A 23,043-nucleotide genomic window follows, 5' to 3' on the forward strand; every position below is an offset into this window, starting at 1 on the left:
ACAGAGGGCACTGCTCCACAGGCTGCCTGTATGGGCCGGGGACCCCACCAACCCCTGTGGGCGGAGGTCATTCCATGTGGTCAAGAAACTGCTCTCCTTCAGACACGCATTCCTGCTCCTCTGCTCACTTGAACAGGCGCGGGTGGGGGGGACCCAGGGAGGCCGGGGAGGTGCTTCCCAAATTGACACTGGTACTATTGGCTTCTGGTTCTGATTCTTTTTTTTTTTTTTTTTTTTTGGTTCTGATTCTTATGTAAGTCTCCAGAAAAGGAAAAATTAGGGAGAGGAAAAAGAAAAAAAAAGCTGACTAAGCAGAACCTTCTGTCCTAAGATTTCCAACTCCCTACTATTTTTAAAACAGGGAACAGCGACACACATTTGTTAATAACTAGGAATATTAACTGCTGGGTTATTGCTGCCACAAGAGTCACTATTTAGGGGCGCCTGGGTGGCTCAGTCGGTTAAGCAGCTGCCTTTGGCTCAGGTGTGATCCCCGGGTCCGCGGGTCAACCCCACATTGGGCTCCCAGCTCAGTGGGGAGCCTGCTTCTCCCTCTCCCTCTGTCTGCCGCCCTGCCTACTTGTGCTCTGTCAAATAAAGAAATAAAAATCTTAAAAAAAAAAAAAAGGGGTCGCTATTCCGCTGAATTGCTAGTGGTTTGCTGGGGATTCCATTACATATCTAATTGGGAAACATGTGGGCCTGAGTACTCATATCAAGGCTCTAAGTAAGAGAAAGTATTCCCTCACTCACCACTTCTGGGTGCTGCAACCCCAAAAGGCCATCTGTGCCACAGCACCCAGGGGCAGGGGCCATGCCCACAAGCCAAGGGCTCTGAGGACAGCAAGTCATCCAAAGCTTTGTTCTAGTAACTGAAACCACCACCAACTCATCACTGATGAGGATTCCTCACCCTGCGACTGGGGTGGGTCTGTGCATTGTCTCGAGGTATTGGGTGTGCACCACCTGAGTGAGCCTGCGCAGCACCCATGGGGAGGAGTCTGTGTACCACCTGTGGGACAGGGTGTATACCATGGGGGGGGCACCACCTGCGGGGGAGGAGTCTGCACACCAGTCGGGATGGTGGAGTCTATGCACCATCTAGGGGGTGAGCTGTGTGTTGTCTAGAAGGTGAGTCAGTGCACCATCTGGGATGGGCCTGTGCACCATCTGGGGGGGTAAATCTGTGACTATGGGGTGGGGGGGGTCTCTGTACCATCTGAGGGGGCAAATCTGTGCACCCTCCATGGAGAACTTAGAGCCAGGTAGCAGGTGCCCGGGGCCATGGCCCATGATGTCACCAGCAGTGATGAGTCCCATGGAAGCCACCAGAAGGATGTGACAGCTCACCCAGCAGCCTGTCCAGACTGGAGTCAACAAGGAGACTCAGCTCATGAGTCTAAACAGGCATTTTGGGGCACCTGGGTGGCTCAGTTGGTTAAGTGTCTGCCTTCAGCTCAGGTCATGATCCCAGGGTCCTGGGATTGAGCCCCACATCCAGCTCCATGCTCAGCGGGGAGCCTGCTTCTCCCTGTCCTTCTGCCTGGTGCTCCCCCTGCTTGTGTGCTTTCTCTCTCTCTGTCAAATAAATAAATAAAAATCTTAAAAATAAATAAACAAACAAACAGACAGACAGACATTCTGATAAAGATGGTGGTTCTACGACAACCACGATGGTGTTACCTAACAGGAAGTGTACTTGTTTTCTTTGGGGCCTCACAAATGGCCACACACATAGCATGCGCATGCAGCAGCTCAGAGCGGGGCCTACTTCTCATCTCAGTCTGCGGTCAGGAGCACGGGCTGGATGTGCCGTGTGCTCTGCTCAGCGGCCCCTAAGGTGCCAACTGGCAGGGTGTTGCTGAGGCTCAGCATCTTCCTCATGTCCCTGAGGTTGCTGCAGAATTCCCGTCCTCAGCCGGGGTCACTCTCAACGCCTGGAGGCCACTCCCAGTTCCTGGCCATGGGCCCCTCCAAGCACAGCAGCTTCTCTCTTCAGGAGGGGCCTGGCCCCACTGGGGGTCCCCTGATTACATCAGACCAACCCAGGACTGCTCCCATTTGACTACCTCCAAGGCAGCCGATTATGGACCTTCATCACATTGGCCAAATCCCTTCACGTTTAGCCCCACAGTCCCACACACGACCAGGGGAATGGATGACACTGATGTGTACAGCGGGGGCAGGAATCTTGGGAGCCTACCACAGGGGTTACGGGAGCTCACATTTTACTTTGTAAGTCCTGTAGGGTATGACTTTTTTCCAAAAAGCATGTATCCCTTTGCAAACAGGGGGAGAACTGGAATCCCGGGGAAAGACCACTGCCTCTACAGAGCAAGGTCATTGGGACCCTGGGGCAGCCAGCAGGGAAAACTTCTATGTCAGCACCTCCCAAGCTGCTCAAATAATTTCTCCTCTGCTCCACTCCTCGCTGCAGTGCTGCAGGCATCAGTACCAAAACTTAAAACGAAAAGAACGGACATTAGGCACCCAGACAGTACTCACACTGGATAACCGTCGCCAAAAATTGGAGGTTCCAAGTGCCAGGGCATGGGAGGCAGAAACTGGGACCACCCAGGGGAATCCCACATCTGGGCAGGGGCAACCCCTATAGGGACTGACGCCCAAGGAGCCCCCCTTACCAGGGCCAGTTCAGCACCAAGAAGATAGATGGAGAGGCCCAAGGGCATCTAGGGAGTCATGCCAGGTCAGTAGGATGTGACATGGGGACGGCTGCCACACCTGGAGAGACAGGTATCCCCAACAGCGAGGGGCAGTGGGAGGGTAACATGGGGGGACAGGAAGTGTAGGCCATGGGATACCAGGGCTGAGCTCAGCGTCAGGCCTGAAGCTGGTCTGCGGAAGTGGCCATGCTCATTTCACTCCCTGGGCAGGGGCTGAGCTGGCTCCCTCCCTCCCTGCCTGCGCCCAGGGAGTGTCACTCAATGACACACTAGGACTGCTAAATCTGGGCAGAACAGACCACAGGACGCATGCTCTAGCGGGCTACACTTTCTCTCATGGGGAAACAGATGATATGGTGATCAAATGAGGCCCAAGAGAAAGAGAGATGCTTTGGGAGCCACGCCTTTCACCAGCAGGCCTGCAAAGTGGCAGGCCACAGACCAAGCGCCACCATCGCTGGGCCAGGCCCAGGCAGGGGATGACAGGGACAGGCTCATCTCTCAGGAACTGACTCCTGGGAAGCCAGAAAATACACGCCTGTGAGATCAGCATCCAGCAAAGGTAGAGCTGGGGGTGACACTGCCCATGCCATCAAAGGTGAGGCTGTCTCATTCTTTTCTGTAGGGCAGAGAGATGTTTAAATTATTTACATATACAGTTGACCCCTGATCACAGGGGTTGGGGCACCAACCCCCCTTCCTGCACAGTCAAAAATCCATGTATAACTTTTTTTTTTTAATTAAAGCTCTTATCTATTTATTTGGTGGGTGGGGGAGAGAGAGAGAGGGAGGGAGAGAGAGAGAGACGGAGCACAAGCAGGGGGAGCAGCAGAGGGAGAGGGAGAAGCAGGCTCCACACTAAGCAGAGCCCAATACGGGGCTCTATCCCAGGACCCTGGGATCAGGACCTGAGCCAAAGGCAGATGCTTAACCAGCTGAGCCACCCAGGCACCCCAAAATCCATGTATAACTTTTGACTCCACTAAAACTTAACTGGTACTGGTCTACTGTTTACCTCAGACCTTACCAATAACATAAACAGTTAATTCACATGTAATTTATATATTATGTGTATTACATGCCATATTTTTACAATAAAGTAAGCTAGAGGAAAATAAAACGTTATTAAGAAAATCACAAAGAGGGGGACCTGGCTGGCTCAGTCGGTGGAATCCTCGACTCTTGATCTCAGGGTTGTAAGTTCGAGCCCCACGTTGGGTGTAGAGATTACTCAGAAAAAATTAAAAATCTTAAAAAAGAATCATAAGGAAGAGAAAATATATTTATAGTATCATACTTTAAAAAATCGGCATGTAAGTGGACTGGCACAGTTCAAATCCACACTGTTCAGAGGCCAACTTCACCTGGCAAGGATGGCTACCATCCCAGCTACAAAAGTCCCCTTCACAACCATCGGACCCGGGAGCAATGGTGACTGCAGGGATGAGCTTAACCCACAAACAAAACCAGGTGCTTCCCATTACCCCAAGTGTCAAGAGGCCACTGCATGTGTGATGAAATTAAGGGTGCCTAAGACAGCACATGGAGCACAGGGTCTTTGACTGGTCCCAGCCACGTGGATTGGCTTGGTGGGCAGCAGAGTCCAAGTGGATGGTGGCTCCAGCACCTGGCTTGTCCGGCTTGGTGGGAGAGAAGTTGGTCTGTACAGTGCACAATGATGTTACACTGTGAAGACATACTTCGCCACCAAACGGAGACATGGGCTGACATGGCCTGGGAAGCCTATGACATGGCCATCAAAAGACACTCGAGGGAATCAATTTTGCAGTTCCTCAGAAAGTCAAACACGGAATTGCCACATGATCCAGCAATTCTGCTTTGGGGTATCTGCCCCCAAGAGAAAGGAAAGCGGGACTCAAACGGACACCTGTATGCGAATCTCCACAGTGGCATGACTCACAACAGCCAAAAAGGGACAACAGTGCAGGTGTCCATCAAGAGATAGGTGGATAAAACTGTGGTCTTGCATATGGTGGGATGTTACTCAGCCTCAAGAAGGAAGGAGATTCGGACACCTGCTACACCGTGACCTTGAGGACCCTATGCTCAGTAAAAGAAACCACTCACACAAAAATACTACGATTCCACTCATATGAGGTCCCCAGAGCAGTCAAGGTCATAGAAACAGAAAGGAGACTGGTGGTTCCCAGGGGTGGGGGGAGGGAAACGGGGAGTCAGTGTTTGGTGGTGACAGAGCTTCAGTGGGGACAATGAAGGGTTCTGGAGATAGATGGATGGATGGCACAGAAGCCTGCACAACAATGTGAATGTACTTAATGCCACTGAACTGGACATTTGTCCGTGGTTAGAATGGCACACATTCCTATTCCTGCCAGTTATTGTGGGGCTGGGGGTGGGGAGAGGAAGACACAGCAGTGGATGCCAATGCAGGGGACAGAGGCTGGTGCACCCCAGTCCAGGACAGGGATGGCTAAAGCAAGAGGGGTGCTGGGGCAGGTCCTGCTGGCCCCATCCAGGGCCTCCTCCCTACCACACTGATGGCCCTGGAGCCTGGCCTGCTCCCCATCCCACTCCAGACACTGGGAACCTCTCTCCAACCTCAGACAGGCCCAGGCTTGGCCTCTCCTCACTGGACCTGCTGCAGTGTCCCTCCCGAGGCGTTCCCCCCTTGCTCCCCCATCCTCTTCTCCTATCACGCACATACAGAACCATGGACACCAAGAGCCTGCGGCCCACCCATTCTCATGGGCCAGAGAGCCCCACAGCTAGAGCAGGCGCTCCAACCGGAAGCCCCTCTTGCCTTCCCACGCAAGAGGGTAAACAAGTGGATTCGGTCAGTCACAAGAGGTGGCAAATGTAGTTTCTGGCTCGGGGCTTTGGAATACACTGGAGAGAAACGCCAAGGCTGTCTCGTGGAGAGGTCATGGCAGTGACACAGAGATCCTGAGCAAAAGCAAGAGAGACCTCTTTCCTCCTTCTTCCCGTGTTTATTTTACTGACAGAAACTGGCGGTAACTTCGGGAAACACCACATTCAGGGAGGCTGCGGCTGAATGTGGTTGTAAATACAGCCAGCAACAGACCCAGGAATTGTCAGACTGTGTGTCCCCATGCGAGAAATCCTTCACTTCTCAGGTGAAAACGGAGTCATTTTGTTGGTATGTAAGGGTTCATGTGAGCACAGAAGGGCACAAAGGGGTCAACCATGTCCGTGATCCAGTCCTTATGACTCAGCCCCAAATTTGCCCCTCCTTGCCTACTCATGATAAAGGAGCTGAACTTTGCGGCTGATACCTTATTAAGTTTTGTCAGTAGAGGGCGCTGGAGAGACACCCCGGAGGGAGAGGCTTCTTGGCCTGGCTGCAAGGTGCTTCCTCAGGCCCCTTTCTCCAGCTTCCCCAGGATGAATCCCAATATACATAGGGCTTCCCCCAAGCACCCAGTGGCCAGCACCTTTGCCCAGTATCCTCCCTCGACAGTTGCCAGCACACTGGAGAGTAGACTCCTAGCAAATTCTGCTGCTATGGCGCCCCAGCGATTTCTTTCCTAGTCAATGCACCGCGGCTGAGCCTCTCCAGCAAAGTCTGGCTCTCAGCCTGAGGGTGGAAGACGGAGCTTTGCCCAGGGCATTCCAATCCTAGTATGGTTAATAATTCTGGATGTTACGCTTCCCCAGCTCAAATAAATCAATGCACCTGGATTCTGCCCACTGGCTGCACCCTGACTCAAAGAGCTCATTCTGCTGGGGGTCGTTTAGGGTCAGCTCCAGGATCCTGGCCTGGCCCTGCTGGCCACTCTTCTGAATGATGGGAACACTAGGGACTCTTCAGTCCCCAGCCCCTGGCCTGGAATGACTTTCATTCAGCACGAAATTAGGCAGCATGGTGTCTGTGCAATTTTGCATGATGACTCGAATCTAAGAAGCTAGTCAAGATGATTTAAATCATTTCTGGTATAAATTTTAAATGTATTTATTTGTTTTTTAATTTTATTTACTTATTTGTCAGAGAGACAGCGAGCACAAGCAGGGGGAGAGGCAGGCAGAGGGAGAAGTAGGCTCGCCACCAAGCAAGGAGCCCCATGTAGAACTTGATCCCAGGACCCTGGGATCATGACCCAAGCCGAAGGCAGACACCCAACCGACTGAGCCACCCAGGCATCCCTTTGGTATAGATTTTAAAATGATGAAAACTTTCCAAGCAATTGCACTAGTGATCAGTTTAAAATATCATTTTTGGGGGCACCTGGGTGGCTGGGATCAAGCCCTGCATCGGGCTCCCTGCTCAGTGGGGAGCCTGCCGCTGCCTGCCGCTCCCCCTACTTGTGCACTCACTCTCTCACTCTCTCTTGCTCTCTCTCTCTGTCAAATAAATAAATAAATAAATAAATAAAATGTTTATTTGGTTTTTTAAATGTAATTTTTGGTTTTGGGTTACCTCTCAGTCTCATACCTGGAAAAACGTAGATGAATTCCCACTAGGTTGCCCCAGGGAACAGAGGGGCACAACCAGAGCCCAGGGTCATGGGGAGCGGCGGGGGGGGATGCATTGGATCATGTCTTACCCGTTTCTGGCCTCAGTTTCCCACCTCCTCTGCTGGTCTCCCAGCTTCCCCGCCCCTACCCTCATTCCCCAGCTCAGGACCCACAGACCCTCTGTTGCCACCACCACCCAGATTTTCCACTGGCAACACAGACCAGCCAGTCCAAATGGGGCTTTTGCTCATCAAACCAGTTCTGCCACCCCTGGTGCCCTGTCGAGACCACAAGGGTGTACCCCTGGCTGGCCGCACGTGGCTCCTCTGTGCTGCCCACACAGTGACCTTAAGCAGCTGTCTCTGTATGTCAGTTCAGCGTTTCTGCCACCGAGCGGTACTCACTGCCACACCCCATACTGAGTAACCACCATGGGACAGGGCAGGCCCAGCCTGTACAGCCTGTCCCCACCTGGGCACTAGGAGGACAGTGGGGACCCTGAGGCCAAGCGGAGGACCGCAGACACAGAGCAAGGGGATTACCTGTATGCATTTTTAGAGACAGGGCGAGGATCGAACTTAAAGAAGATGATGCACATGGGTCCCTGAGAGTGGCTTTGTTCACAAAGGATCACCAGTCTGCGGGAAAAGGAAAAAAAATGAGTTGAATAAACAGCAGACAACACAACACTGCCTTCCTGCACCTGCAGTGCTCCCTGGCCCAGAACGACCTGCCTCTGGGATGCCCCTGACCCTTACGGGGCACTGCAGAATATGCCAGACACCATGATGCCCAGCAGCACCAGCCAACCATCTCCCTAACTGTGCACACACATCAGCACAGGCCAGACTGTCCCCCGCTGCCTGCAAGGTTCACTGGCCCTGGCCACACCACGTGGAGGCTGGCTACAGGAGCAAGAATGAGACCCACTGGCACAGCTGGGGCATCCGGTGGGCACCCTTCCCCACCACACCTGGGTGGCCCTGTGGTTTGTTCCGTGCCCCCCACCTAGACCAAACTATCCCATCCCCTGGCAATGGCACCTATTCCAGGCCCCAGCCCCCCAAGGAAAGGCTGCATCCCATCTGACCGGCCTGGGGATGCCAGCCCACGCCATCCACCCATGACAGCACAGATGCAGCCTGGGGACCCATGTAAGCAGGTGGGCCCAAGGGGCAAAACACAGGTGCTGGTGAAGTGGACAGGCAGCCAGGTCCCAAGGAACGAGGACAAAGTGCCTATCCTTGTACACGCAGGCCCTGGGCCTGGTGGCCTCTAGGCCCACCAGATATTTACCCCCAACCGAGCTGAGGATGGAGATGAGCTCCTGAGGCCACTGACCCTGGACAAGGTGGCTGTGAGGGGCTCTGGTCCTGTATGTGTGCCTAAGCCGGGGCACGGCTGCAGGGCGGAGCCAGAGGCCAGGGCCAGGGAATGGATGACATAGAGGCTGCGGAGGTATTGAAGGGAGCCAAAAAAGATACCCCAAAAAGAGCCTCATGAGCAAGGGAGGTGAGGGAGTGTTTGGCAGATGTGCGTGCATGTGAGGCATTGAGGTCTGCGCGCATGTGCAAGTGTACAGCCACGTGTGGGTATCTGCGTGTGTGTGCTCCCGCCTATGCCTACATGCGGGCATGTGACTGTGTGTGTTTGCACATGTGCCTGAAGGAGGCCGCTGAGCTCCCAGTGAGCTAGCCTGGGGCAAGCTGGGGCTGGGGAGGGTCCATGTGGTACCCTGCCTATCCCCCACCCCAAAAGAGCAAGCACATAGTGCCTAGTAGAGCAGGGTTTGGGGTCCGCATCTGTAAAGAGGGTCTGTGAATTGGGTCCCAGCTGGGAGAAGGTGGGATGTGATGCCCAGACCCTGCCCACCCTTGCTCCAGGTTTCAACATAAACCACAAAAACTGTGCCGTTCCTAAAGCCATGGCGGGGTTGGGGGGTCCAGGAGGGAACCAGCCTGCTGTGAGGGCCACTGGCACAGTGATCCCTTCAGGCATGGGAGGAGGAGGAGGAGTGGGCAAGAGGGGCTCTAGTTCAGTTCCCCAAGACAGGGTCCCCACCACCCACACACATACAATCCAGAGAGAGGCGGACCCCGGCCATGGAACGGGGCAGGGGAACAGAGGAGAGGTGAGGGCCCCCTCTAGACCCGCACAACTGCTCCCAGTTCTTGGGTCTCTGAACTGAAACATTTTCTGTTTGGGGACTCACAGAAGGAGGACATTTCTACCATGCCAACCCTGCCCTCTAAGCTGTACCAGCACCCAAGTGTGGGCGGGTGGGTGGACAGGTGGCAGGGGATCTGGCCACAGAGCATGGAAAAGCCAAGGAAGGGCCGAAGCCCGAGGGTGGCACTGTGGACACGACCACAGCTCAGGGCCACATGGAGGTCTTCCTGTGGCTGACACCACGCTGTCCCTGCCTCTCCACTCCCTTCTGCTCACTGGTTTGGTTGGCCTGGGAAGTAGAGGGAGGGGGTCAGGGAGGAGGGATCCACACCACTAATGTCGCCACTGGCTCCCACAGGCCCTAGAGGGATCCCCACAACTCAGTCCCATGTCCCCCCCGCCCCAGCCCCTGCAGGCATGAGCATCAGTGATGCCTAGGGGACCCATCCCTGTCCTCGGTAGAACCCTCGGCTGTGCAGGTGACATCACCATGGTGACTAGTGCCACTGCAGAAATGCAGGATGCCAGGAGATGGAGTTGAAAGCAATGCCTGATGCAGAAGAGGTCCCCGAGGTGACAGCAGCATGTTGGGTTTCCACCCTTGGCTGCCCGGGTAGTGCCCACTAGGGCCAGCATCCTAGGCTTACCTGATGATATCAAGACTGGTGGGCAGGCTGCTGGAACTGACCCTTCCAGTAAAAACAACTCAAAATGCTTGAAAGAATATGAAAAGAGGGGCGCCTGGGTGGCTCAGTGGGTTAAAGCCTCTGCCTTTGGCTCAGGTCATGATCCCAGGGTCCTGGGATCGAGTCCCGCATCAGGCTCCTGCTCGGCGGGGAGCCTGCTTCCCCGTCTCTCTCTCTCTCTCTCTGCCTGCCTCTCTGCCTACTTGTGATCTCTGTCTGTCAAATAAATAAATAAAATCTTAAAAAAAAAGAATATGAAAAGATCTTAAAAGCACCCAAGAACTAACAAGGTCATGCAGGATTTGGCCAGTATCTCAGAGAACGTGGAAACCCAGAGAAAAAAGAGAGCAGAGTACGCTGACTATTCCCTGGGGCACGGGCCTATGTGGGCAAACTGGGCTCTGGTGGCCGTGAAGGTGAGGGAGACTGAAAATAAGGCCCAGGGCTGTCCCAAGACGGGACTGTAGTAGGAAACCCTCCCCTGAGTGGAGCTGGGACCCTGAAAGGCACCACTCCTAGGGTGAGGGTGGGCTCTATCCTCAGCCACCCCCAGATGCCACAGGGACAGCACACAAAGTGGGGAAGAAGCTCTGAGAAGTCACAAGAGCACAGCAGGAGCCACACTGGGGGTCCAGGGATCCTCATGCCAAGACTCGAATTGACAGTGCTCCTCGGCACCTGGAGAACTGAAGTTCTCATCTTCATGCTAGACCTCTGAGAAATCTCACCAATCATTTCCAGGACAAAGAGCAAGACAATCAGAAAGAACGCCACATAACAAAACCTAGCACCTAAGCAAGGAGCAGCGGAAAGTGATCCCCCACACATCTCACAAACCCACCAGGCTCTGACTGCAGAAAAATGAAGCTGGAGAACATCTGCAGGAAAAGGATCCAAGAAAGAAGAAACCAGGAGGTCCGCAAAGCACCGGAAAGGACTTTTAGAACCAGAAGCTCTGGGAACCACAGATTAAAACTCAGTAGTGGATTTACGATGAGCGGATTAGACACAGCTGATGAGACAGGTCAAATTGTCCAGAATGTGGTCCAGGGAGGTAGGAAGCACATGGGGCCTCCTGGGGTCCTAAGTGTCCCACCCACCAGGGGCAGCAGGTGGTCACCCGCCACTTGGCCATTGTCCACCACAGAAGACACAGGCCTTCTTACTCCCAGGGAGCTGGTTTCTCCCACAAAGGAGAACACTGCAGGAGAGGTCAACTGGCACTGCGTATGGCAAGCAGGCCAACCGGGGTCAGTGGGAGGAGCCCTACCAAGCCATCACTTCTGAAATCCCACCCACTCAGAGCCCCACCAGGGCAGAGGATGGGTCTGAGGCTTACTCCACCAGGGACATGCTGTCCCACCAGGAACATGCAGCTCTGGGTTATCAGAAGAGGCCATGATGTAGGCCTTGGCCTGCTGTGCACCTCTCTGGGCTGTGTGCCCAGCTGCTGGACAAGGCCATCCACTGGGAGCAGCTCTGGCTACTGATGCTCACAAGCCAGAGGTAGAGCCCTCCAACTTGGCTGCGGGACCTCACCATCCTAGCCAGCCCATGTGGGTGGCAGCCCAGCCCTCCAGATAGTGGCAGCAGGGAGGGCTCTGTGGTTGGAGGGAAGGCCACTGATGGATCTCCAAGCAGCCTGGCGCCAGAGGTGTGGGCACAAAGCCCAGGGCTGCGGCCTCGATGAAGACGTGGTCATTGGGAGGGAAGGACCAGAGGAAAGCCAGCCCCTGGGGAGGGGACCATCAGGAACTGCCTTTCTCTCCAATCCCTCGCCCCCCCACTCAAGCCAGGCCCGCTGCCCACTGCCCCACCCCTTCTCAGCTCCACGTCCCACCACCCCCTGCAACCTCCTTCACCTAGGCAGGTCTCATGGGTGCAGGGCCCTTCTCCCAGCATGCCCCCACCCAGGCCCTGGTGAAATCCTCCCTGACATCCTACCTGTTGGGCCACCTTCTCCCTCCTGCTGACTTGCAGGGCTCCCAGAGTGAGCTCTGGATACAGCCACTGTGGTCCCAGGCACTGTCCCACAGTCTAGGCACAGGGCGGGCAAGAAGCTGGAACCACTAACAGGGGCAAACAGCGTCCTGCTCTTGCCATCGCACGCCTGCCTGCCTGGCCACTCGGGGCACTAAGACAACACTGTTCTCCACTACCCACGGTTCCGAGGCTGGCACAGCGGGAAAAAGATGGGGACAGGCCTCTATAGGCCCCACCATGCCAGCTGGGGCTGGGGTTCATCCATATTTGGTGGTTTCTTCCCTCGTCATGGGGAACTCACCCTGGAAGGACACCGGAGCTGGTAAAATGTGTAAAGGAGGGTGGAGACCCAGGCAGTAGTGTGCCTGGCTTTCTCAGTGACATCCCCACCCCTCTGGTCCCCACCTCCACCAGGCATGTAAGCCTGGGCCCTCGTGGAGTGTCTGCATCCCCATGGCAGCCTCCAGGCCAGGGGCAGCCCACAGCTAGAGGAAGAGACAGGCAGGAAGGTCCCAGGGAGGTCTGATCAGGAAATTCACCCATGGGCCTTGGCAACCTCGGTGGGGGGCACCTTGAGGTAGCAAAGCTTGGCAGCATCCAAGCAGTGAAGGAAGCCGCACCCACCCCTGCCTGTTGCGCCCAGGATGCTGTGGGCCCCAGGAGGCGAAGGAGAAAACAATGGTGGTGTGCACACCCACCACCCGGCTTGCGGATGGCAGCTGAATGTCACAGACCTGTCCTTTTCACATGGGAAGGGTTCCCCTTCCCCTCATTTGGCCTCACAGCAACCAGGAGGGCAGCACAGGTAACCCCATGCATGCAAAGGAGTACCCCCACCAAAAAGGGGCAGGTGCCACAGAATCTGGCTCTCTGGGAGGGTGACACACAGACCCAGAGAAGGCCGGCCCCCGGTGCCACAGAGCAGAGGACAGGACAGCCAGGGAAAACTTTGGCATGCCAGGTGCTTCACAGGGGTGATTCCCCTCTCCCCAAGAGTTCTGGCAGTGTGCCTGAGGTCACACAGGAGGCCTGTGGAGGCGCCTGCCAGCTGCGCTCAGAGCAAAGGGGCAGGCACACATGGGCTGCTGGAGCCGAGTGGGCCTCCCAACCCTGCATCTGCTCCCAGGCAGCCTCCCAGAAGGCCATGACACCCCCAGCACCGCACCTCAACACCACTCTGGCCCACCCACAAACCACCACACCCAGTGCCTTCATGGAATCGCTAAGAAGCCAACATGCCCGCTGCAGTGTTCTCTCAGTGGTCAACCCTGGAAAAGCTGGTGATAGGTGACAAAAAGTCCCCACGTCCACACGTGGTTCCCACCAGCGGTACTGTCTCACAAAAGCCACAAACTCAAGGGTGCAGCCGGGCCTCGGAGCTGCCCACAGGGATGGAAGAGCCCAGACAGCAGCCCAGACCAAGGAGGGGAAGCCATGTGAGCAATGGGGCTGGAAAATGGAGCCCATGAGGTGGCCAACCATCCTGACAGGGGCCCAGAACACCCGCAGGGCACAGAGGCTGAGGACGAGGGGGCACCTATCATTTCAGGCTATGTGTACCCAAAGAGACGCTTCCTGGACTATTCCACAGAAAAAATGAGAGGGCTGGGCCCCACTGGTGAGGAGGTGGCCTCAGCAGTCACTCGCTCAAGAGCATCGGCCCCATGGCTTCCCAGTAACGCCACATTCCAGAACTCACAGAGACTCTCACAGCTGCAAGCAGCTACCAGGCAATCATCGTCACAACCAAGATTTCACCTGAGAAGCCAACCTCTGTGACCCAGTGATGACTCTGTCGTAAAAAACTACCCAGGCCTTTCCTGGAACTGAATAGGGCCCACGTGTGGGGAAGAGAAAGGCCACAGCTCTAAAGTAAGTTCTCTCTCATGGCATCTGACAAAGGCCTCCAACCCAGGGACTGGGACTCAGGCCGAGCAGGTACATGAGGCCACACATACACGGACGAGAGTGCCATCCCCACACTACACCTCACGCCTGCCCACAGCCTGGGATGCCCGCTGTGTCCTTGGCCTGCCTAGAAACACATCGTGGAAAGGAAGCACTGTGTCCCCCGGGGTAGCCTCCCCCAGCCCGAGTGTGAGCCTCTCCCAGGTCCCCCCCACCAGGAGCCCAGGGCCCACACTCCCTGCACACACCTACAGTCCCTGGGCACACCTGAGCCCCGGCCGGAAGGACCTACGAGGTGTGAGGCCAAAGCAGAAAGTTCACTTCAAACCAAAGTCATGGGCTGCCCCTTTCTTCTCTCTGAGAAAGCCAGAGGAAGTCCTCCTAGCTTCCCGCTCCTGCTTTCCCCTGCTCTTAGCACTTGGTAATGCAAAACTCGAAGAATGGGTCCTGAGTCTCATATCAGTGCTTCTTAGCACGGGAAGCTTTCCCGGCACTCCCAGCCCATCTGCTGATGAGGCTTTTGAGAGTTCTCCGCATGCTCCATGCTGCCTGCTATTCTCCCCCTCCCCCACTGCTGCCTCTGAAAACTGCCCACTCCAGCTGGGGCCTTCCTCTTCCTCCCCTGCCTTCCAGAAGAACCAACAGAGCTGTCCCACCAGCCAAGGACAGCCAGGTACATGCCATCATGCAGAATAACCAGGCTTTTCAGCTGACTCAAGCCCCAAGCCTCACTCCACATGGTGTCTAACAAGAGCACTACAAGGAAACGACTTGAGCTGGTGGGCAGACAGCCCGGCCAAACATGGGTCAGGGCCACACGCCAAGAGACACAGTGACAGCTGCTGTGGCTCAGGTGAGGGCCGTGTGGGGACAAGGCTCGGCACCTGGATGGACCGACGATGAGGATCTGCTTCCCTGGCCAAGGAAGGCGCGTCCATAACCTCACAGAGGCTCACTGGGAGAGAAGACAAGTGGGGCCCAAGGGCCATGCGGACCAGACCTCGCTGTTGCCGCTAGCCCAGATGAGGAAGGGTGTGGCCAGGGGATGAGGAGACCTCAGCACTGCTGGGGGTGCTCACTGACCCCCGTGTCCCTCTTGTGCACTCCAAATGCCACCCAGCTGCTGGCCAACCCAGCCTGGGGGCTCACAGTCATCGCATACCAATGGTGCCCACCACCCACCCCACACCAACCGGCACCATCTCCCCCAGCATTTGCAACAAGGCTGGCCCCCTTTCCTTCCTCCCAGCCCACCCATCCTCCCACACCTGCGACCCACTCGTCCATCCCCAGCCCAAGGCTCCACATCACCTGTGGCCACAAACAGCAGCTCCTGTGGGCCAGTGGAGTCTGTGGTTGTGGTTCCCACCATCAGGTTATCCAGGAGCACACACTCTCATCTGGAAAGTTTCCAAGTATACTCACTCTGCAAAAGCCCTGTATCCTGTCGGCAGTACGCCTCCAGATATTTCTCAGCAAAGTATGGGTGTGTGCCATGGGGTTATCACACACACAGGATCCCGCTGCCCTGTCTTCCCGCTGACTGGCTGTGCAGAGCTGTCCTCACCAAGGGGCAGCTGTCCCCCTAGCCTGCTAGCCGCTGCATGGCTTCCCCCGGGGACATACCCCTTCACTCGGCCACTTGGCTCTGCTGGATGTTTCAGTCCCATCACGTTTCTAGCCCCTGCAGAGTGCCACAGAGGAGCCCTGTGCCCAGGCCCTGCAAACGGGCTGCGGACCTTCCTAGGGCAGAGACGGAGGAGGCAGAATGGCTGGGTGGAGGAAGATGCTCTCAGGTGAGCAGACCTGGCCCAACTCCCCCCAGACATCCAGTGCAGGTACCACTGGCTGGGTGGTATCTGGGGTGCATCCCGCCAGCACCACAGCCTGCCACTGCTGCGCTCCTCGGGGTGGCAGGAAACACCACGGTTATACTGGCAACTCCCAGGGGCCACGCACCTTACAGCCACCTGCCTGCCCACATCCACAAATCACTGATTTGGGTATTAAACCCTGGACTTCTGCCGCACTGATCTGTAGGGCGGTGCACGTGGTATGGGCAGGCTCACGGCCTATCTGTTTCACCAGTAGCCAATATTTCCTCCCCGTCCTGCCCCTGTCCTGCAGCCTTGCCTGTGCCACTGCCCATGGGAAAGAGTCTGTTTCTTTACCGCAAGTTTTCCCCATCGCTACCGCAGAGCAGCCGCCCTCCCTGTCCCAAAGCAAAAGGTCCTTTCCCTTGCCTTCTTCATATGGTTGTATTTTGACTTAGTTCTCAGGTCAGCCTGTGTCCTGCTCCAGAGGGCAGTGTAAGGTATGGACCACCCCCCCTTGCTTCTCAGATGCCAGGCATCAGGTCTGTCCCACCTCAGCCATACCCTAGACATGCAGTCACTGGGCTCCACAGGGTCCAGCATGTGAGGCAGGCCTCTTAGCTTCAGCACACACTCTGGCCAAGTCTCCCTCCTGGCTATTCATAGAATCTTCGAAGAGCCTAATGAATGGTGCTGGGCCGTGCCCCACCCCTGCTCATGATACCCGCCCCCCCCAACCCCCCCGCACTGGGCAGGAAGCACGGCAAGCTGGTAAGTCTTGAGTGAGCCCTGGCTCCCTGGCTCCCCAGCTCCCTGGCAGCCCCATGGCAGCAGAGAGAGCACACCGCCTCGGCACGGGTACCAAAGCCAGAAATAAGCCAGCTTCATCCCTAAGGACAAAAGTCAGGGCAGGGCCACCTGGTCTGGGGAACAAAGGGGACAGCTGGGTGCTCGCACGCCTTCTTAGTATGGATGCTAGTGGTGTGGCTGGTGGGCTCCCTGTATAGGCCATGGGGCTGGACATTTAAAACACGTGCACTCTCGCTGCAGGTGTGTTTTATGTGTCCTCTCATGGGCAGGCTGGCATAGCGAGGAAAGCAAAGCCAAGAAAGAGTCTGTCCATGGGAGACCCGGCCAAGAGCAAACGCAGCTCTGGTGCAAACCCTTCAAAGCAGAACCCAGTGCGGCAGGGCTGCTGTAGAATTCTGCACAATGACACCAGCCCCTGAGCAGAGAGCAAAACCACACCTGACAACCGGAGTGCCAGGGGAGGAGAGGGGGCCTGCCCCCTCCGTGGGAGCACTTTCCTTTGTCAGCTGGAAAGGCCCACGGGCCTCTGGATGGAGGAGAAACATGCCAAATCAGAATGCAGCCAAGAATGATGGGGATGCGCAGGATTGAGTGGGGAGCTCTTGTGGCCTCCAAGGGCCTAGACTCCCAGAAAGGGAGGCTCCCGGTTCATATCATGTTCATTTCCCACTGGCTGGCTGCACATGTGAAGGCAGAATCTGCAGCTCCATTTCACTCAGGATACATGTTCAAGACTAGCCAGCCTGTCTAGTCTTGAGGGGCCACGCAGAGGACAGGGTCTTTGGGCTTCCTGTGCCTGGGCTAAGGAGCCAGACAGCCCGGCCTCCCCCAGCGCAGACCAGGCTATCACTGTGGCAGTCCCCAGGGGCGGAGCTGGAAAGCGGGCACTGCTCTTTTTGCGTGACGCATCATGTCCTCCCGGCGGCTGCCAGCCGAGGACGTAAACACACATGGGAACACAGTGTCGCTGTGCTGTTTGGGAGCCTTGGCTGAGAAAGCCCTGACGTCTGTAAATATTCTGAGCAGCCGGCCCACTGCAACACCCCACCCTCCTCCCAGCTCGGCAACCGAGGATTCTACAGTCTGTGTTTTGTCATTTTGACTAAGTGGCGTTTTACCGTGACCAATTTTCCACAGGGGGTTACTCCCTTCTGAGATCTCCACAATGTTTGGGGAGCACTAACTCAGCTCCACGCCAAGTGTCACTGTCCCTGCTGTTCAAAGGAGCAACACAAATGAGAGGAAGAAGGAGCATTAGAGAAAGCTCTGGACACAGGGCAGCCCCTCTACCTTAGCCCCTTCTGGGTTCCCCACAAGCCAGGGGCCAGCCCGGCCTCACGGTGACCTCTGCTGTCTCCATGCTTAATAAAGGACAACAGAATATTCCCACCAAGATGGATTTCAAGTGACAGGAGCCACCAAGAGATGGTGGATGGCCTTTTTTACTTTTAAGTGCACACATGTCATTTTTGCAAATCTAAAAAATAAAGTTAAGAAAGAAAAAAAACAAAGCTACAATGAAAACCAAAATACAGCTTGGTGACCTGGGACGACCTTGTTTTCACAGAGCCCATCACCCCACCCCACAGTCTGGACCAACGAATGCCAGATTCCATGATGATGCCCTCACACGCTGACATGTCGCCAAAGGATGGACCCGGTTCCTGCACATCGGGAGCGTCAATGACAAGTGTGGCACCACTTCTAAAAGCCCTTCCGGCTTCCCTGCCGTGGGCCTTTGATCTCCAGACATGCTCTGAAGACCCCTCATTTCTCCACATAAGTCCTTAGAAGGACAGTCACACTTCCTCTGTGGGAAGGTACTACACCACCTCCCCCTCTGATGCAGAAGCCAGGCACACAAACGAGACCCCAAGATACCACACAGTTACACCCATGGTGAAAAGTGATCAAAAAGCCCACAAAAGGGGCGCCTGGGTGGCTCAGTGGGTTAAGCCTCTGCCTTCAGCCCAGGTCATGATCTTGGGGTCCTGGGATCGAGCCACACATTGGGCTCTCTGCTCAGCAGGGAGCCTGCTTCTGCTTCTCTCTGCCTGCCTCTCTGCCTACTCGTGATCTCTCTCTCTCTGTGTCAAATGAATAAGTAAAATCTTAAAAAAAAAAAAAAAAGCCCACAAAATGAGGTTACAAAAGCAGCATGAGGCAATAACAACAATTCAGGGGCTGGGTAGGCAGGGCAGAACTGACAGCCTGTTTCCTTCATTCAGGGAAGGCTGTTGTCACCACACATCAGAGCAGGCGGTCTGAGTGGCCTGTAGTCTATGGACATGCCAGTAACATGAAGGCACAGGACTGGGGCTGATGGTCAAAAGCCAGATAAGGTGGGGGCACCAGGACAGCCTAGCTACCACATGGGAGCACTAGGATCCTGGAGAGGAGAGCACAGAGGCTCTGTTGTGTCCTCCTGCCTCCACCTCACCAGACAGGTCACCAAAGCAGGCAGGATCCCGAGACAGTGGCCCAGGTGGAGCAGAGGCACTGGGACCTGGCCCTGGCTCTGAGTGACCTTGGAACACCCCTCGCCCCTCAGCCTGAGTTTTCTACACCGTGGACAGCAGCCAACCAATGAATATTTGCCCAAAAAGGTTGCTCAGAGGATTAATAAGCAAGTCCGAGAAAGCATTTCCAAAGTGCTACCAGCTGTAGGCGCCCCTTATAGCTGCCATCACATCCCATCTGCCTCGCTGAAGAAAGCTCTGAGTCCAGAAAGCAGCAGCAAAATAGCAGGCAGCAGGTGGGGGGAGCAGGTCGCCAGGCCAGGCTAGCATGTGATATCCCTGCTGGAGGAAAAGGGCTGAGGCTCAGGGACTGGTCCAAGGGCAAAAGGCTCACTCTACAGCTGTGGGCCGGGGGGGAGCCCATGAAGCACTTGATGTGCTGGGGCAGGGGAAGGGGTCTTAAAGCCCAGCACCAGGGCCAGCCCTTGCCCTGGGTGCAGTCCTGCCCAACCCCTACCCCTGATCCCCCAGGGGTGGGGGGGATAGTCTGACTAACTGAGCCACCCCAGAAAAGGCATGTCCAAGCGCAGGCATGACCCAGCACTTGCTGCCTACTCAAACATCAGCTGTCACCCAGCTGCCCCGCAACAGGCCACAGGGTGGTGGCACCGTGACTCAGGGCTTCAGAACTGAGGCCCTAGCCCACCCACCCTGCAGCGACCACGCAGCTCCCAGCCACCGCCAGTCTTTGCTTTCCCGCAGTGAGACCGACCGGCCTGCCAACGGACCCTGCCTCCCATTCTGGCGGGGATTACTGGAAACGCCTTCCAGTAACGCATGGCGCTCTTCATCGGGGTCAGTTTGGTCTCTCCGGACCCAGCCGCAGGACTTCCATTCCACGCATTAGAAAAGGGAAACAGGCAGGGCGGGGAGGTGCATCCCTGCCCCTCCCCTCCCTACTCGCGCCCCCAGAGCCCCACGCCCGGGATCCCGGGCCGGCCCTTCGCGGAGAGAAGTCCGCCGGCCTGGGCCGCCAGGCGCACACTCACCGCCTCCGCCGCCGCCGACTTCCGGGTGCCGCGCCCGCGCGCCACCGCCACCGCCCAGGCCCCGCCCCCACGCCCTCCGAGCGCTCGCCATTGGGCTGCCTTTCCAGGGGCGGGGCGGCACGCCGCGACCGCGAGCACCGTTGGCTGAGCGTGCTGTCGCTCGAGGGGCTACAGCCCTCCCGGCGCCCCGCCCCCAGAGCTGCGCCAAGCTTCTGGTCTGCGCGGGCGTCTGGGGGTCTTGTGACCCCCGCCGCTTTCCCAGGCTTCCCGGCTCCCCACCCCAGAGGACACCCATGGGAGGTCGCTGCCGCTTGCGGCCGCCTCAAGGGCATGGTTTCGTGGACCCATTAGGGCTGCGGTCTGAACTCCAGAGGCCATAGGTCACCAAACCACCTGGCGGCCTTCTCCGGGAGTGATAGGGGCATGCCCACTTCCGGACCCGCCCCTCAGGCTGGGTCCTGTTCCACACCTACTACTGGCTCTAGATCTGGCCATCCCACCCTTTTCCTTATGGCTCCTAGTTCAGTTCAGCCTCTACGCTCTGGCTTTTGCACCACCCCCTCATCACCCCTACCCATCCCACCGCCCCGCAATCCTGCTGTACTATGGACAGACCCTGGACTGGGCACTCCAGACCCACCCAGGCACTTTGGCCTTTGAGTCCACTTTGAGGCGGTCCTGGAGGTCCAAGCCCTAGGATGAAGAGTGGGTCCACCCTCAGCTGTAATATGTGAGCAAGTGAGCAAGAAGGCGGGAAGGGGCACTGACTGGGGCCCTTTCAAAAGGACAGAGGCAGTTGCTGGGCTCCCTGCCTTCAGTGATCTTAAGGCTGTGTCTAGGGCCTAAGTGCAAGGAAAGTGGAGAGTCAGAGGCCCAGAGCCCAGCGCCTACTCCAAAGTTAGCACTCAGTAAACTATGACAAGGAAAACAGTTACATTAAGGATAATAATGTGCTAAGCACTCCAAACCCATGGTCCCAGTTCACAGGTGTCATTCCCCCCCCCCCCCATTTTACAGATGCAAACATTGAAGCTCAGAGCAGTTACACCATTTTTTAAAAGATGGCAAGTGGCAGTGGCTGGGTTAGATCCACAGTCCTTTGTGAAGACCTAAACTGTCCTGATCCCGACTCAGAGCACTGATGCCCCCTGGAAAATGGGTTTAGAGAGAGAAAGGGCCTGATGGGTGATCAGCAACGGCAAGAGTTGATCCCAAACCTTCATGATGCACCCAAATGCCTATTCCACCCAACGCTCTTGCCACGTTTTCTGTGCTCCTGGAACCCAACAGGAGCCCTTTACAGACATGGAAACTGAGGACTCCAGATGTCCAAGGACTCATGGGCAGCAGGTGGCAGACCCAGCTTGATGCATGGTCCTTCCTCCCACCGTCTGGCAGCAGAATCCTCCTGGGCTGGTACCAGTGATTTCCCCCTGGACAGCCAGTCCTTTCAGTCCACCTAAGAGGTGATAGTGGTAAAGAAGACTTGGGGCTTAGGCACATGTGACCATGCCATGGGGTACAAGGCAGCAGTTGCAGAGTGGTCTGCCCCAAACCACTGGGCCACATGCCTCAGGGGAATGGGACACAGAATGGTGCTTTCCTGTTGCTAACAAAGAGGAATGCAGTCATGCATGGGTTGGACAGAGGTTCAAGTCCTGGTCTGCCACAGAAGTATATGCCCCTGGGCCAGCCCCACTTCTAGCTACACTCTCCCCAACTGGATGGATACATGTCAGGTACTCTGATATATTGTTTTTGTCTCCACTGACTCCAGTTGACAACATTTAGTGCTAGGAAGCAGATAAGATCAGATAAGATGGGTTGGGGTGGTAAGCTGAACTCCGGGGTCTTGGGGTTGGAAAGAGTTCACACATCCTTGGTTGGGGAGCTCACTGCCTTATTTGGTCACCTTTTCAGTCTCTGAACATTTACCACTGTTAAGAAGTTCGTCCTGACCTCCAGCTGAAACCTTTTTGTCCCTAATAGCTTTGCTCACATGTGGAGCTGTCCGGCAGTGGGGTACAGGGGGTGGGAGAGAGGGAGGAGACTAGGTTACTGGTCCCTGTGCCAATGGTCACACGATAGGGACTCTCCACCCTGCTTTTTTACTATTATTGACCCCTACCTGCAGCCTGGGTCATGGTGAGGCCACTTCCAAAGAGTGGCCTTGAGTCATCTTGGAACTGACACTGTCCACCCTACTCCTCTGTGTGTGGCTGGCGATCCAGCTTGGGGGACAGAATCCTGCCAGGAGTGGGGGACAGGGAGGCCGTCCTCACTTAGGACAATCTTGGAGCACAATTCTCCCCTTTGCTCTCTCACCAGAGGTCTGTCCAGCCCCTCCTGCCACCATCAGCAAGTGTGTGGGGAAGGGAAGATGCTGGACCACAAGCTTACTATGAGAATAGGGCTCCAGGAGGACCATGGGCCAATGCCCCTCGAGAAATCTGTAGGGACAGTTGGACTAATGAGATCCACTCGTAATGGAGGGAAGAGAATCCCCCAGTCCACACAGCAGCTGGCTCAGAATGTCACCAATGGTGCGGTTCCACAGGACAAGAGATACCTTGCTTATAGGGGTCCCTGCGTCCCAGAACCACATCTGCCCAGAACCACAAGCAACATCACTATGCCAGAGTGTCAAAAAGCTCTCATCTCAAGTGCCAGCTCCAGTTGACTGGGGGTGACTCCCTGGCTCTAAAAGGCTAGGGTAGATCTGCTGTGTGCACCAGGTACCACAGGGGGTACCCAATGGTGGTACCAGTGGTGAGTTCCGGCCCTGCATCACTTCACTTTCTTTGTTCTAAGCAAGTAACTACGGTGTGAACACTCTGGACCCCTGATGTGGGTGGATAAGACATGAATGTCTGGTCTCCCCGTTAGCAATGTCATGGGCCTGTGACTCCCTGGGTGGATATAGGGAATATGGTGGGCTGAGAATCTGGTCATTTCCAGGTGCAACCAGGGCAGGAAAAGCTTAGAACTAAGCGTGAGCCAGAGTCACTGGCCAAGGGGCCATCATC

General features: G+C 56.0%; 1 protein-coding gene across 1 annotated transcript in view; it reads right to left on the bottom strand.

Moving 5' to 3' along the window:
• The window catches only part of TANGO2 (transport and golgi organization 2 homolog), a 40,548-nt gene extending 20,514 nt beyond the window's left edge, over positions 1–20,034 (bottom strand). Inside the window, exons 1-2 of the mRNA XM_080821937.1 lie at positions 20,018–20,034; positions 7,682–7,777 (exon numbers count right to left, since the gene is read on the bottom strand). Coding sequence (XP_080678063.1) covers positions 7,682–7,737 — 56 coding nt within the window. The 5' untranslated portion in view covers positions 7,738–7,777; positions 20,018–20,034. The remainder of the gene's footprint in view (positions 1–7,681; positions 7,778–20,017) is intronic.
• Between the last annotated feature and the right edge of the window lie 3,009 nt (positions 20,035–23,043).

Source organism: Martes martes (assembly GCF_963455335.1).
Source record: "Martes martes genome assembly, chromosome: 13".
Taxonomy (NCBI): domain Eukaryota; kingdom Metazoa; phylum Chordata; class Mammalia; order Carnivora; family Mustelidae; genus Martes; species Martes martes.